At 39.9% G+C, this 15974-nt stretch overlaps 1 protein-coding gene across 1 annotated transcript; it reads right to left on the bottom strand.

The window, feature by feature from the left end:
- Window positions 1–242: 242 nt before the first annotated feature.
- Window positions 243–14615, bottom strand: nrros (negative regulator of reactive oxygen species). Its single transcript, XM_088610423.1, has 3 exons — window positions 14312–14615; window positions 6621–6741; window positions 243–2258 (listed from the first exon to the last, which is right to left on the bottom strand). The coding sequence occupies exons 2-3, from the start codon at window positions 6726–6728 to the stop codon at window positions 303–305; spliced, it is 2064 nt and encodes a 687-aa protein (XP_088466549.1). The 5' UTR covers window positions 6729–6741; window positions 14312–14615; the 3' UTR covers window positions 243–302.
- Between the last annotated feature and the right edge of the window lie 1359 nt (window positions 14616–15974).

The raw sequence follows: 15974 nt of genomic DNA, 5'->3' as shown, positions 1-15974 counted from the left end.
TAACTCCTGCTTCTGTTTTCAGCAGAAAGGTACAGTTTTTGCTGTGGTCACATTTCCGATTCTGTCCTGTTTTCATCTTTTCTATTGTTTACCAAAGCAATGAGGATTTAAGTGCTCTCCTGCTAAGCCAAGTATGATTCAGCAGAATCTTGTCTTAGCACTAACAGCCTGGCAGTCTGCACTGCAGTGTAGCTCTCAATTGAGCGCACTGTTATGGAAGACACACTCAAAGCAGGCAAAGGTTTTATGGGGAACTATAACTTTTATTTATTTCTCTCATAAGCAGCGGCAGGTATTTAATGCTAATACGGCGTGGGTCTCCAGCACCTCTCCTTGATCACCTTGGGCAGCAATGTGGGCTTGAAGGAGAGATAAAAGACAGTGCAGATGCCCAGGAGAGAGAGGCACACTGGGAGAAAAAGCAGGATGTATACCCAAGTGGGTTCTTCACTGTTATTTCCACACATGTGAGGGTCAAGGTGTTCCACCTTGTGTATCTGTGGTGTGGAATGAAGGCATGACACCTCTGTCCTGTCCTCAATGTTTATGCCCCCTGTTTCCTTAAATATAGTCCACCAGGCCAGATGGCAGCAGTTGAAGGGGTTCCCACCAAGGAGAAGAGTCTGTACTGTGTGGCTTAATGTTCTTGCCTGGTCAACAGGGATTGTGGACAACTTGTTGTCTCTCAAGTTCAACCACTTAAGACTGAGTCTCAGTATGGAGTCTGGGAGGTGATTCAGGACATTTCTGGATATATCTAAGGACCTTAGGTTTCTGCATGGGGTGAAGTCAAGATGTTTCATCTTGGTGTTTCCAAGGCCCAAATGTTGCACAGTTGTACTGAGCTCTAACAAAGTATCCTGTTCAAGTAGGAATTCTGGGTTGTTTGAAAGCTCCAAATGTGTTATTGGCGTCTTCTGAAAAGCCCATGGCGGGATCTTTTGCAAGTCACACTCTAACAAGTAGAGATGGCGCAGCGAACTGAGATTTCTCCACACAGCACAGTCGGAGTAGTCTGTGCTCTCTTTCTCCATGGAGCAGATGCCAACTTTATTATAACTGAGGTCCACAGTGGTGAGGCTGTGCAGACCAGTAAACACCCTGGGAGGGATTCTTTGTAAATGGTTAGAGCTGAGGTTGAGGTGTGTCAGGTTGGGCAGCACATGCAGGAAACTTTGGTTGGCACGGAGCTCTGTCAACAAGTTGTTGCTTAGGTCCAGCTCATAAAGAGAAGCTGGGATCTCCTCAGAAGTTAAATCCCAGGATTCCAAACAGTTCTTTCCTAGCCTAAGCCTTGACAAAGAAGGCATTTTATTCAAGAAACCGGGGGGCAGGTACCGCACTTGGTTTCGGCTCAAGTCCAGCAAGTCCAGTGATGAGGTTACGCTATAAAGGCTTTCATCCCACAGCTTGGCTGTGGTAACATTAGTGACATTGCTGTTCAAATTATAAAACTGAACAGTGGTGGGCCAGTCTAGAGAGTTATTGTTTGTGAGGTGTTCATAAAAACTCAACATATTGTTGGACAGCATCAAATTCCGAAGGCGACTGCGGTTTGGAAGAAAAGGGAAGAAAAACAACTTGTTATCCGAAAGGTCTAAAGTCTCCAGTTGGAAGATTTCATCCATGTCTGGGATGGAAATGAACCACTCAATGGAATTGTGGCTGACATTCAGCACCACTAGCTGCGTGAGCCCGAAGTTGGCAATGCAAGGCAGGAGGTTGAAGGCCATGTTGAGCCTCTGCAGCTTCTGCAAGCTGTGGAAGGCTCCGTCCTCGATCTCAAAAAGCATGTTCCTCTCCAGGTTCAACTCTCGCAGCTGATGAAGGCTGCTGAATATGGACTGGTCAAGCCTCAGAAGGAGGTTTCTGGAGAGGGACAGGTACTCAAGTGAGGTTAGATTTTGTAGAAGGAAAGATGCCATGTCTTCAGTCAGACCATTCTGAGTAAGATCCAAGATTCTCAATCCAGACAAGAGCCGGAGAGCTTGGCCTGTCTGCTGGAAGCCTGAACGAAGGTTGTTTTTGGCAAAGTTGAGGTTTTCTATGCGAGAAGCACTGGTGAAGACTCCTGGCTCAACAGCCTCCAAACTGCTTCCGGCGCAGCTCAGGATCTTGAGGTGAGTGTAACGCGTCAGTGTGTTGTTCCTCAGCACACTGATGTGGTTGTCGTTCAACCGAAGCTCCTCGATGTTCTCTGGAAGGTCTAGGGGTACACCTGACGACTGACAGCCACTGCACACCGCGGTCCGCTGCACCTGATCAGAGACAGAAGGGTTACAGAGCCATTTCTTACAAGATTAAAATACAGTTATCAAAACTAGAAAAATAACAGTTCATTTGCTTTGGTGAGAAATATAATAGTAAACTGTATCAAAAGAAACCACAACAAAGTCGGGCACAGAAAAAATGATCACACTGTAGCTAAGAAAGTAAACCAAATTGTTCTCTCTAACTGCAAAAATGTTCACAATGGGAAATTTTTGAAAACTCAGAAAGTTTCTAAAATACACCTTGTGATGTTAACAGAGCTGATATGACCAATATCACATGCAAATACAAATCAATTGACCAGTGAAATGTATTAATTTCCCCAAACCCAATAATCCTAATTAAGGTTTATAATTATTTTTATTACAACAAGTTCTATAATAGTGCTTAAGTCATGCTAATTCTTTGGATGCTGGTGTAGTTTTTTATGTCCATGATTGTGCAATGCAACTAAAAGATGGTTTTAGCAAAATTACATTTTTTTGATAGACAACTTGAAGTGTTTACATGCATATTTCTCCTAAAGAAATGCAGCAAATTCAGCCCTTTTAAAAGGCTAATTAAAAATATATATTTTGAGTTACTTAAGTTTCACAAAACTTCAAAACATTAAGAGAAGCTTCTGGTAGTCTCTTGATTGCCAATTGGTATGAAAGGAGGCCGAATACAGAAGCAAAACACTCATAATTGCGTCACCTTGGGGAAAGTCAGAGAACTGGCCAAAGATCTGAGAAACAAGATTGAGTGACGACTATCAGAAATCCACAAGACATCTCACGTTTAACTGTGGGCCCATCATCTAGAAGTTTAAGGTTAAGGGGATATTGCTGATGAGAAGACTTTATTCCCAAGTGAAATGGGGAGGAATATTTTGCCGTCGTTGGATGAAACAATGAAGCACCAACTGAGTTTTTGGACAGATTCATCAGTGGTATGTTTTACACAGAAACGTAATTTCTTTGTAGTTTGGGGATGGGCCTGTTTTTCATCCATCTGGTCCTGGCCACCTTGTCAGAATTGATTGTGAATTCTAAAGTGTATCAGGTTGTATCCAAACACCTGGTTCCCTCTGCTAAGAAGCTGAAGCTTAGTTGAACTGATGTTTTCAGTATTTACTGAAGCACACCTCCAAACCTATAGCCTAAATGTTAAGGGAGGATAAGATCCGTCTTCTTGATTGGTTGTCACAACCACCAGATCTAAATGGTTAACACTCCCTACTGAGAACTTATTAAAAGACCACTGAAAAGCACCTATTTTATCAAAAATAATGAGCATCGACATGGTACTGATTATTTACCTGGTACTGATTATATGCCTTTGAATAATTTGGAACATTGTGTATTTGGAAAACAAGGGCAATTATTGTGATCAGATATGTTTTTACAGCATACAACATTTTTTTCTCAAAGTCATTTTTTTAATCAGGTTTTGTTCCCTCAACATTTGCGTTTTTTCTCACACCAAAACTTCCAGTTACCGTGTTGTCATTGTACCAGGGGTATGAATACATTTGTAACCACTTGTAGTGTACTGTCAAGGATGCAAAACAACAAAGTAAAATGTCGTGATAATTTGTCATTTATAACCTCTGCTGAAACTTTCTAACAGTTTTCTATAATTAAATTTAGGCATGTATTTATTCTCACATTTGCAAGGGTGCTGCTGTGGTTAGCTGTGTCTCTTCCCGTTTATTAAGACACATCACGCGACAACGTTCTGGTAAATGCTAACACCTAGAGCAGTTTTCACACCACAACTCTACGTTTAGAAGAGAGCCCTGGCCTGGAGAGCACCCCTCTCTGGTTTCACACCTCTGTAGAAGCTGCCTTTGCCTGCTTTAATCTCATTACCTATAGCTAGGGTCTCACGTCTTCACACTCTGTGCTCTTCTTTGGCTTCTATTGTGTATTCGTTCATAATAGCTGGTTGATGGTGTGGGTAAAGCACATTAACTCACTTTCTGAAAGCGAGGAATAGAACACCTGTCTCTGTGTCCCATAAAGCAGTGCGTGACCAGAGTTGAAGGATTAAACAAGCCCAGTGGTGTCAGAATCTCAGGATTTTATCTTTAATTTGCATATATGAGGGTCACAAACGCATCTTGTATTTCAGGAAAGTGTGAGTTTTATCTGCCGTTATCAACTGGATTCATAAAGCCAATTATTGTTTAAACAAAAAAAAATAGGTTTGCCTTTTATTTGTCATACCCACCCGCCTTGGAAACGCCAATATTGTGATTTTTGTTACCTCTTGTCTGGCAAATAGGAACCCCGTGACTGCACACACGAAAACACGTAGGCAGACTCCTACACTTTTTCATCTGGTTAAGGCAGAAACTGATCTTGGTTTAAAAATATGCTCTAGCTTCAAACATTGGATCTGCCTGTATCTTATGATCAATTAATTTCTCCTTACATATTTATTCCTAAAGTTACAAAACTAAACGAAAGGCCAAACTGCAACGAGCCTTAGTCTGTGTAGGACTGTGTAGGAGGCTACTGCTTTAGGACATTTCCCCACTTCATTCTTCTTTTCTGTTCCTCCTGTTGTCATGAAGTGCCTTTGAATCTCTTTTGTTAACATTTCATTGTTCACATTTCTCCATTTTCTAGAGGCATCCTACACTCATCTGAGACCTCCGAGCTTCTCTGATTTTGTTTTCAGTTAGATTCCTGACTTTGCACAAGGTACAATGCACAAATCTTCAGCAGTGGGCTTCAGAGTTTTTATTCAGTTCCCCTCAGACAATTCCCCCTGGCTGCCCTTTAAGACGTTTGGCTAGTTTTGTTGCAAGCATGTTTAATTAATCAATATTCAGAAACCCAATAAGTAAATAAAAAGAAAACAAGAAATTGAACATTTTATACTTCTCACTACAGTTTGCAATGTGCCACTGCCACTGATAATATAATGAGGCACTACAAACCTTGCAGCATAAATGCAGAGCTTGTCACACTTCAGAAAAAAATGAAATGACCTTAATGAGTATAGTTAGTTTTCTTCTTTCTTTCAAATTTGCAATTGTCAATTGTATGTTCGGCTCCAATTTGGAACGGACAGTTATTATATCGCCTGACATGCCACTCCAAAACCTGTACAAGCTCAAAAGGGTTAGGATTCACATCATCAAGCCACCTAATTCTTATTACACTGCTGGTACTACCTTCCCATCCAGTCCCAGCTATTCCTGTAAAGTACAGTACATTAAATCAGCTTAAAAAGGATCTCCTGTATCCTGAGAGGAAGTTATTTACTGAATGAGCCTTGTTGAAGCACTAATGATGTTCTTTAATAATAATAATAATAATAATAATAATAATAATAATTAATAATTGCTTACACTTATATAGCACTTTTCTGGACGCTCCACTCAAAGTCGCTTTACAGGTAATGGGGACTCTCCTCCACCACCACCAATGTGCAGCCCTACCTGGATGATGTGACGACAGCCATAGTTCGCCAGTACGCTCACCACACATCAGCTATCAGTGGGGAGGAGAGCAGAGTAATGAAGCCAATTCAGAGATGGGGATTATTAGGAGGCCATGATTGGTAAAGGCTAATGGGAAATTTGGGCCAGGATGCCGGGGTTACACCCCTAGTCTTTTCGAGAAATGCCCTAGGATTTTTAATGACCACAGAGAGTCAGGACCTCGGTTTTACGTCTCATCCGAAGGATGGCGCCTTTTTTTACAGTATAGTGTCCCCGTAACTATACTGGGGCATTCGGACCCCCACAGACCGCAGGGTGAGTGCCCCCTGCTGTCCCCACTAACACCTCTTCCGGCAGCAACCTTAGTTTTCCAGGTACTGACCAGGCTGCCACCTGCTGAGCTTCAGTGGGTTGCCAGTTGTGAGTTGCAGGGTGAAATGGCTGCTGGATACATTCCAAAAATGTCCCTCCTACGAATTAAAGTGATAAACTTGGCTGTTCTTATTATGCATTGTAATCCTACACATTATGAAATCCATCCATTCTTTTTCTAATTGCTTTATCCAGCATAGGGTTGCAGGGGATCCAGAGCCTATCCTATCGAGTAACTGGACACACTGGACAGGATACCAGAGCACACACAGACCCAAACACACAAAGTCACACCAGGGACCCCACCGTTGTGAGGCAAAAATGCTAACCACTGTGCCACCACACTTTACATTACATTGTTCTGTTTGAAATAACAGAAGTCACTATCACAGACACAAACCCCATTGATCACAGATACAAAACCTCTGCAACTTTCTCTTGAATTCAGTACATATATATGAGGATTGACCCATCACTTTTCAGCCACTATCATACTTTACCCAGAACGTAGTGCCTCCTGAGAAGGTGGCTAGGTACATACCAGTTTGCAGCAGACATGATGGGGATAAATGGAAGCTGAGGTCAGTATGTTCCAGTGTTGACCGAGAGTGAGACACAGCAGGCAGAGTATGTAGTGCAGAACCGGCATCTTAGAACCATCACTGTGGATAGAAAGAGAGAGCTCTGAGTGAGGACACAGAAAGCTGGTAATTCAATAGAGCTGGCAGCCCAGTATGTGATCTCCTGTCATAGCCTGGGGGGCAGACAGTGAGCATAGTAATAAAGTCTCATCATTATGTTTTATATGATGTCTGTTAATTCCTCCTTCTTAGTGATACAGTAATTTACTCATCATGCCAATAAAGCTCTGTGAATTTGAGAGAGAGCTCTGAGTGAGGACATACAGAGAAAGAGCTCTGAGTGAAGATGCAGAGGGAGAGAAATCTGAGGAAGGACACAGAGAGAGATTTCTGATTGCACTCCAGAACATTACAAAAGGAACTGAGGAAGCCTGTTAAGAACTGGTGCATAGGCACCCACACCAACAGAACAATCTAGTAGGCAGGGTGATGGGACTTTGAGTTCTTCTCAGCATTCCAGTCACTTCAGGATGATTCTTTTTGCTAATGCACTCCTTAAATAGAATGTCCTTCCTCAGCACCGAGCTAATCTTACTGTTGTTCTCATCTGTCTATGCCCTTGTTTGACATGAAAAGCAAAAACTTTATGGAAAGGTTCGGTAACACAGAGGAATTAACACTTTATGAAGTCCTAACAAAGTGTTAACAAAATTACAATAGAAAGTCGTAAAGTTATTGTTTTCTATTTGTTTATCTTACCAGATAATTCAATTTAAAATAAATTACACTCACACGGAGAGCCCTGTATACAGCAGTGCCTTTACTGAAGTGACTGGAATTAAGTATTTTATGCAGGGTAACAAAATGTGAATCCAGGAAAATATGAACTGAAGATATGGGGAATGTTAATATGGAAAACTTTCAGACTCCTATATATGAGTCATTACATTATACAGCATATTCCACTGATGCAGAATAACTTATGCCTGACTAACAAAACGTTTCTATCCACTGAGGCACTCAATAATTTTTTTTTTAATCATTTGGATGAAAGGGCTGCTAGCTGACTCTCAGAATATGATCACTAAGTAAGATCTATAAACTCCTCACTGTAAAACAAGGCACACAGAATTTATCAGAAGCAACTGAAGGTTTACAAGGAAAGTTAAAGATAATTTATCTTACAGAAGAATGCTGCTCCTTACATGCAGGTACAGAGATGCTGTCGAAATAAAAAAGGAATGCTGTATCAGCAATATTTAGCTTAGTGTGCTGTGATGTAAGGATGAGTGTTTGCCTAGTTATTTGCTAAGGAACAAATAATAGGTTTATTCCATGCTGAAAAGAGCAGAAAGAAAACACAACATTTTGGCCATGGAGCCTTCAGGTGTGAGGGCTTCTGAGGCGTGTCAGCTTCCACGGCCGAAAAGTTGTGTTTTTTTTCTTCTCTTTTCAGCATGGAATAAATCTCTTTCTTTTTTTCCTTTGCAGCCTACACATGCTGACGCAGTTACCCACCTGAACTAGTTATTTGCTAGCCTAATACAGAGTTTTACATAATGAAGTAAGTAGCCTACCAGAGTCTGCATGTTATAATAAAGATCAGTGTCTCTAAATAGGTCTCAGGGCTGTTCATTGTCTTCTGTAACAGCATTACGTGCATGAAAACTGTGCTGCATTCCTGTAGTTTTAAAATGAACGTGTAAATTTGGCAAACGTTACCAAAATTACTGTATTATTTGCTGCTTTAAAAATGCATGCATATGTCAAGTGAAACTTAGCACGTAATGAATGAAAATAGACTACTTTTTCCAAAATGTTTTGCTTTTAATACTTTATGATACTCAACATGTTTAAGTGGGAAATACAGGGGCCGAGAGCAATTTTTTTTCATCAGCTGCACATATACACCATCCAAGTAATGAGAAATTCAGCTTGAAGTAAAACATTTTTCTTTAATTCTGTACAAACATTTCACTAACACCGTACATTATGCATTTTAATTGCAAATATATTTCTGTCACTATGTGGCTGTACGTAGTATATGGAAAGCCTTAATGTTACCTACAGCAGAGTGACAACTTTACTAGAATCATCCACTTTTATGAAAAAAAAAAAGATTGCATAAAAAGGAACTATATAAATAAGCTTATCAACCCCAGATAAGATTAAAAGTATTTCCTTAAGTAAATACCTTATGTAAATTTCCTTATGTAGAAACTGAATAATACTTGAACAAAACAATCTGTAAACAATTACAGTTGAGGCACTGCACATTTTTATTTCTATAGCTTTAGTACATGTTAAGAGGAAAAACTGATCCCCTTGAGAAATATTGCATTGAGAAATGTAACTAAATTCAAGAAAAAATAAAATGTACAAATTCTACCAAACTAAAATTCCACCTGGAATACTGAAAGTAATCTATTTTATTACTTTCAGTAAAGTAACAGATTGTAATGTACACCACAGACTGCATAAAACAAGAGCAACTGATATTGGTAAAATGTTTGTTAAAGTGTATTGTTTTTTTTTTCAATAAAGCTTTTTGTTTAACACTTAAGTATTACTTTTAAAGTTAAAAATCTTTCCTGTCAGCCATAAATATAGAACCTGATACAAGTCTGGACCTAACTTTCCCTGGGGGCTATCTGCCCTTCACATACAGTAGCAGATGGATCAGAATTAAATGTGAAATGTGAAAACTGTGAAATGTGCCCACAATGGAAAATCCGATTCATTATTGTTCAAGACTACTGCTATTCAAATCATGTCTGGGAATTTGGAAAAAAAAAACAGTTTTTAACAACTATCAGGATATAACTTACAATACAAATATATTATATATATATGACACAATTTTGTATTGCACAGAAAAAAAATATTTTAATCTAAAAATGTTAAAATGGATCTGATCAAACACTTCTATTTTCTACTTTCATTTGCATGTCTGCACCTGTATTTTTCATTTTTTATCTTAGTTATTCAAGTACATTGAAACACCTCACATTCCCTTTTCTACCAAAGCTGGACAGAAGAAAAAAGCTTTTAATATCTTTCATGTGCTGACACAAAAAAAAATCAGCATTTTTCTTAAATTACATTTAATGTAAACATCTTTCAGTGCTCATTTTGCTGCATTTTAAAAATACGCTCTATATACTATATAACAGAGTGCACTCAAGAAATTTATTTTTTTCGCACTGAGAGGAACATTAATTTTAATAATGTAACTTTGAACTGCCATCTAGTACTAGTGCTGTGATGAATTTAATAATTAATTATATGGAAGCACTTCTTCCACACTGGGTTCAGATCTCTGTAAAGACACCAGCAGTGCCATATGAAGCTAATTTATCTGTAAAATTTATCTGTATTTTGTAAACGTCACATTCTTGCTGACACCAGTTCGAACTGAAATTAAAAACAGTAAGAATCATAATATAATTCTGTTTCTCTGTATTGCTTCATAAATATATGATGTATTACAATGCTACATCTTTATATGTAATGTATGTAATCAATTCCAGCAAAAATGCAGAAACAGCTTTTGGAAATGTGCTTCTCCTATTGTCAGCCGAAGGCAACATTTATCTTGAAGTGTTGTGCTAATGAGTTCAAATATTCCTTTTTGCAGGAAAATCAAAATCTGACACAATCTGGAGCTGCAAAGGCTGAAAAATATCCAAATATGGGCTTGTTCTTTTTGTGTTAAATATTGCAGATTCATTACTGCCATACCTCTACTCTAACCCATCTAGCCTGGGCTGAAAATACATGGGTGTCCCACTTCTCAGTTCCTCTTTCTACCTGACTGAGTGCTGAGCTTTGTTTTTTCCATTTAACTCTGACAGGGAGTTGAAGATCCCTTGCAGTTGCTCTCCATTTATATTTCTGAGACGGAGAACCCCGTGGAATAACTCTATAGCCTGTCTGGTGTAAATACCATGCTGAAAACACAGTACTCTGTTTTGGATGTTTTGAAACAGATGTGACATAAAAGTTATAGACATATTTCTAGATGTTTTGGTGAGAGGTTTACATAGCTCAATTTATACTCCAATGCATATATACGGTGTAAGGTTTATAAATGTCTTAAACTTAAACTTAAACAAACTATTTTTGCAAGTATTTAGTCTTTGTAAATAAGGAAACAAAAGACTTTGTTTTTGTCCTGACAAAGAAAACAAAGATAATCCTAATACTATATTAAAAACATTACAACAATTAGGATATTTATTAAAAAAACCTGTGGAGTGATGTTTTTGAAAGTTCTTCAGTGCCAAGTTGTTACACTTTGTTAAAATTTTGAGCAACTTCTCTAGTGCAAAAACTGCAATTTGCAATCAGATTCAGACTGAGATTTTTTTTACTGGGTGATTAAAAAAACCTCAATTTCATTGTTCTTGAACCATTCAAAAGTAGATTTGAATGTGTTTGAAACATCTAGTTGAGCTTTAAACCAACTTTTGCCACAGATAGTTTCAGATGCTGGACCAGTGTTTTTGGCAATGTATGCTATGATACCCATCTAACCATGTGCATCAGGGCTCTGTAGGGCATGTGGTGTCTATTGGTTTTCAGTCCAGATTAGCTTTAAGCAATTTGTTAACAACTCATACTAGGCTATTTGTACCAACCTAACTGCTTCTTCCCGCTTTTCAGGTGCTGGTGCTTAAAAGAGACCTAAACGTCCTTGGTGCATCACTGGACAAACCATTTGACAAGACATCATATCCATCACTTAGATGCCATTTTGCTGCCTTGAAAGGACTGTCATTCTGAAGTGTTCCCAAGAATGTCTTTTTTCCTTGGCCTATGAACATTGAGATCTTTAACACGCAATACTCACTCTGTGGTTGAAATGGGATCCCCCTGATCCAACTTGCTGTCATTTCACTTTGAATGTCTTTGGCTGTCAGTCTCAGCACAGCTCTTAAATATCTTACAATTAGCTTGTTCTTAAAGCACCTTCTTTCTTCCTGACTGTAAGGGAGCCTAATGGCAGCACCATGTATCTTGTCCTTACTGATAATGGGCACAAGAGCTGACATTGGGATACCCAAATGCTTGGAGATCGCTTTCCTGCTCCAGCTTTATGACATTAATTATCAGTTCGCATTATCAGAGTGGTAAACAGCTCTTTACTTTCTCTTATTCTACCTTATAGCTAATGAACAGAATCGTCCTTTGGCCCAACCTTCTAAAAAGTCTCTGAACGCTCAACTACAATCCCCCCACCCAGTCTGTGATCATCCATTGTTGATCAGATTGATGGAACATCACAGCCTCTGTTCTGCAAAGAAAGAAGAAGGACCTCAGTGGGCATGTCTCCAGCCCACGTGCCAGAACCAGTCGTCATGTGACACCGCAGCTGCTCCAGAGTGAGCACTGATGGAAGGGGAGGTATGTCGCTACCTGGCAGCGCTGAAATTAGGCTGGAGCCTGGCAGCTCCCAGGAGTTGCTGTTGCTCAGCAAAACAAGGATATCAAAGCCCATGCAGTCTCGTGCTCTGAGCACCATTTTAGAACACCGAGCTAACAATAAAACTCAAGCTGGAAACTGTGCCTGGTCCACTGGATCTACTCTTTGAGTGGCTCTTTTATTGGTTACAGCAGTGGAGTGCACACAAATGTGTTACAGACTTTGTTGGATTGATTTGTGTTAAACTGTCATCATGGAGTGAATGTAACTTAAGGCTTTTTTTACTAGGGGTACTGTGTATTTCTGACTGAGTAGAAAGAGGTGTACCGTAGCACACCAGTCACTGGAGTACACTGGAGCCAGTCACTGGGAGGAGTAGGGTGTGATTTGGTAGAGGATCTCAGTTATAGGCTGTCGGGACCCCAAAGATATCCCATGCACACACAGCCCAAGGGGCATAGGCTGCAGGTGCCCCCAGTGACCCCTGCTGGTGGTGTATGGTACATGTGTAAGCCCCTGTGAAAGAACTGACTATTTCGCAGAATTACAGTCTACGTTCTGCAAAGGTCAGGCTTCAAGTCTTTGTTTCAGCTTGGCTCTGGATTTCCCGACTGCTTGAAAAAGTAAAAGGATTGTTCAAATATGTTTTGCATATTATATTTCTTTATCTAGAATTGCAAGGATGAAACCAAAGAATAATAATACTAGTCTTTCTTCTACTTGGTTGTTGGACAATCTCAAAGAGGTCTCCAATTCATAAAGAGCACAAATTACAATACAGAAAGAGATGCAAATTACAATTTCCGCAACTGATGAAGCCAAGAAAACAAAGTGCACACAAAAGAAAACAAAATCGCAAAAAATCAGAAGACGCACCCAATGTAGTTGAGTCAATTATTTATTTGGGTAAATAAAATACTCTTGTGAGAATCTGAAATATTTCAAACTGAGCCAATTAATGTTAATTATTGTACTCAAGACCCCCAGCTGACTAGCCAAGCTCATATAACTTATTCTAAGGACATTTTTGTCTTTCTGTAACAAAATCAAGAGAATGAAGATGCCATTTCACCATTTTCAAAACAGATTTCATGTGGAAGAAAACGATTCAGCTTGAGAATCTGACGTTTCACTGGCTGCAACTGGCTTTAGTGTTGTCTTAGTCTTTAAATTGATGGCCTTTAGTCTTGTTTTAGTCTTTAAATGGACGGCCTTTAGTCTTGACTTAGTCTTTAAAATGATGGCCTTTAGTCTTGACTTAGTCTTTAAAATGATGGCCTTTAGTCTTGACTTAGTCTTTAAATGGACGGCCTTTAGTCTTGACTTAGTCTTTAAAATGATGGCCTTTAGTCTCGGTGCCTGATAATGTCATTCTGACAGTGCCTCGCTTCAGCCAGCCAAAGCAAGGTTCTCTTGTATTCTTGCAAGTGATTTTTTTCTGCTAACCTTCCACATTTTTTTCAACCACAATTAAAAGCTATGCAGAAATGACTGATCAAGATAAAGACGTTTCCACCATTGAATCGAAAAAGTAAGCGTCCTGTGTGTGAGGGACTGCCTGTCGAAAGAGCAGTGTTTTTTACAGAAGAAAAGACGCTGTAAGCAGTTGTTAATCATATTAAAAGTGCAAGCACTTTCTAAATGGCTCCACGATGTTAAATTATTTTAATTTTTTTCCCTGGCCCGTCCTTTGAAGCTTTACTTTGAAACAGTTAGGTCGGGCACTCTATGAATTAGTCATGCTTTGTGAACACAGAAACCTCTGATTACCTCCACTGCTAGTATTGCTAGCTACAGAAACAACCGTTATAACCACATTTCTCTCAGGCCAGGTTTCCTTACAAAGTGTGCGCTCCACAGAAGCGAACCATCCTTTGTTCATTCATTTCTGGAATAACACCCATGAGTATCTTTCTCATGACAATATTTAAAATAAAAAGAAAAACACATGCAAAAGCAATCGTTATCTAAACGATAGCTCGTAGCCGGTCCTGCTTAATTAAAACAGATCTTGTTAAGGCTACGATTTCTACGATTGAACCGAAGAGACTTTGGCCCCAGGCGGTCTTGCAAAACTCGCGCAGCGGTCGCGGCTCGTGAGTTGACATGCAAATTCCTCAAATAATTGAGTCGGTCAACACCGCAGCGCGAAGCAACAAGCGCGCTCCGCGAAGAGCAAAAGCTTCAGAATTGTCATTATCGTTACTACTCATTGCTTGCACTTACGTGGGTGGATCGCTTTAACCTCCTTTTATGTCCCTGGCAGATCGTCGCGCTACCATGGTGCCTCTGACTTCAGCTGCTGCTTGCACACCTCTGTCCGCCGTAGTATAAGTTCACTATCAAAGCTGGGCTACGGCTGCTTGATTTTTCTGCAAGGATTAAATTAGTATCTGCGGAAGCAGGCAGGCAGCGGAAACCAAGTCACATGAACTGCCAAGATCATGAAAGGTTCGCAGAGCGGGGTCAGAAGAAAACCACTGTTTTCGTTCCTGTTGTTTGTTCGTTCTTTCTCTCAAGTTATCCAAAAACCACATCGTATTTTAAAGGCGCTTCCAGCTCGCCACTAGAAGCGTGCTCAACGTTGCTTACTGATAGTTGGCTTTTTTTGTCTGCTAGGGGAGCTCAGGCAAGCCTTCCTTTGAAAGAGAAAAATGTATCGATCATTAACTGCGATTGCTTACTTTCTTCAAAGGATGAGACAGATGTCTAACAAAATGTGATTATCTCGGCTCCTGTGACCAGTAGCTAGTTGCCCTGTTTCAGGTCTAGGTTGGTCGCAGCTTGAGCCAGTGCATTTTTGCTCTGTGTAGCAGAGGTTAATAATGTCTGTCCACGGACAATGGGTCTTTCTTTATAAAGTGCAAAAACATTAAGTAAAAACTGAATAAACCCCACTTCCTTACATGAAAGTTATGGTTTTATTTGGATAAACTAATTGGTATTTGATAAATAAGGAAGATAAAAAAACGTTCTGTTCAGAAATAGGGATATGATGATACACCACATTCAGAATACTGTCTCGGTTCAATACCGTCCAACTTGAATAAACTCCAGTAGCTAGTCAAAAGTAGTAAGACAATTAGATTGGTGTCCAGCATGCTTATTAGGACAGCTGTTTATTTTCTAAACATCTGTACTTCATGACACCAAGAGAGATGAACAATACTGCTACGATTTCTGTTACCAAAAAGGGCCTTTAGCCTAATGCTGAAACCTGTAGGCAGGGCTTTTTGAGCTGGTTGCTTCTGATATGTCCTGATAGCCACGTCTGCTATAAAAGCAGGCCAATGAACCTTTCTCTGGGCAGTGGAAAGCCATGAGAAACCAAGGGAATTGGAGGTTTCCAATCAGATCTGCCAGTGAAGAGTCCACACATCTCTGGTTTGAGCCAGCGCTACATTCTTATCCTGAATCCTGGATTCCCAAGGACTGAAATCAGTGTTAGCAGGGAACAGTGTTACCTGGGTATTCTTTGGCTTATGGAGAGGGGCACATGTGGAATTCAGTCAGGCACAGTTACTTTGTGTTAAGAAAGAAACTGTTGTTGGACTCTGATTCAGTTCTTGTGCAACTGACTAGAAGGAGTATGTGACATTGCCAAACAGCTATACGTCAGAATGGACATTTTGTCTATGTGTTTAAAAGTATTCCTATACCATGTATGCCTGTGTCTAAAACGTTCAGGTGGGTAGCTGCGTCAGCATTCGTAGGCTGCAAAGGAACAAGTAATAGGTTTATTCCATGCTGAAAAAAAAGAAGAAAGAAAACACAACGTCTCGGCCGTGGAGCCTTCTTCAGGTGTACTTTGTGCCCTTGTATTAAATGTAACATTTCTAGTAACACAAGACATTGACCTGGGCTGTGCGTGGATTATAAAATGTCCTTC

Source organism: Lepisosteus platostomus, chromosome 2 (assembly GCF_059453375.1).
Source record: "Lepisosteus platostomus isolate fLepPlt1 chromosome 2, fLepPlt1.hap1, whole genome shotgun sequence".
In the NCBI taxonomy this organism is placed as follows: Eukaryota; Metazoa; Chordata; class Actinopteri; order Semionotiformes; family Lepisosteidae; genus Lepisosteus; species Lepisosteus platostomus.
This window is presented reverse-complemented; position numbering and strand designations above follow the sequence as displayed.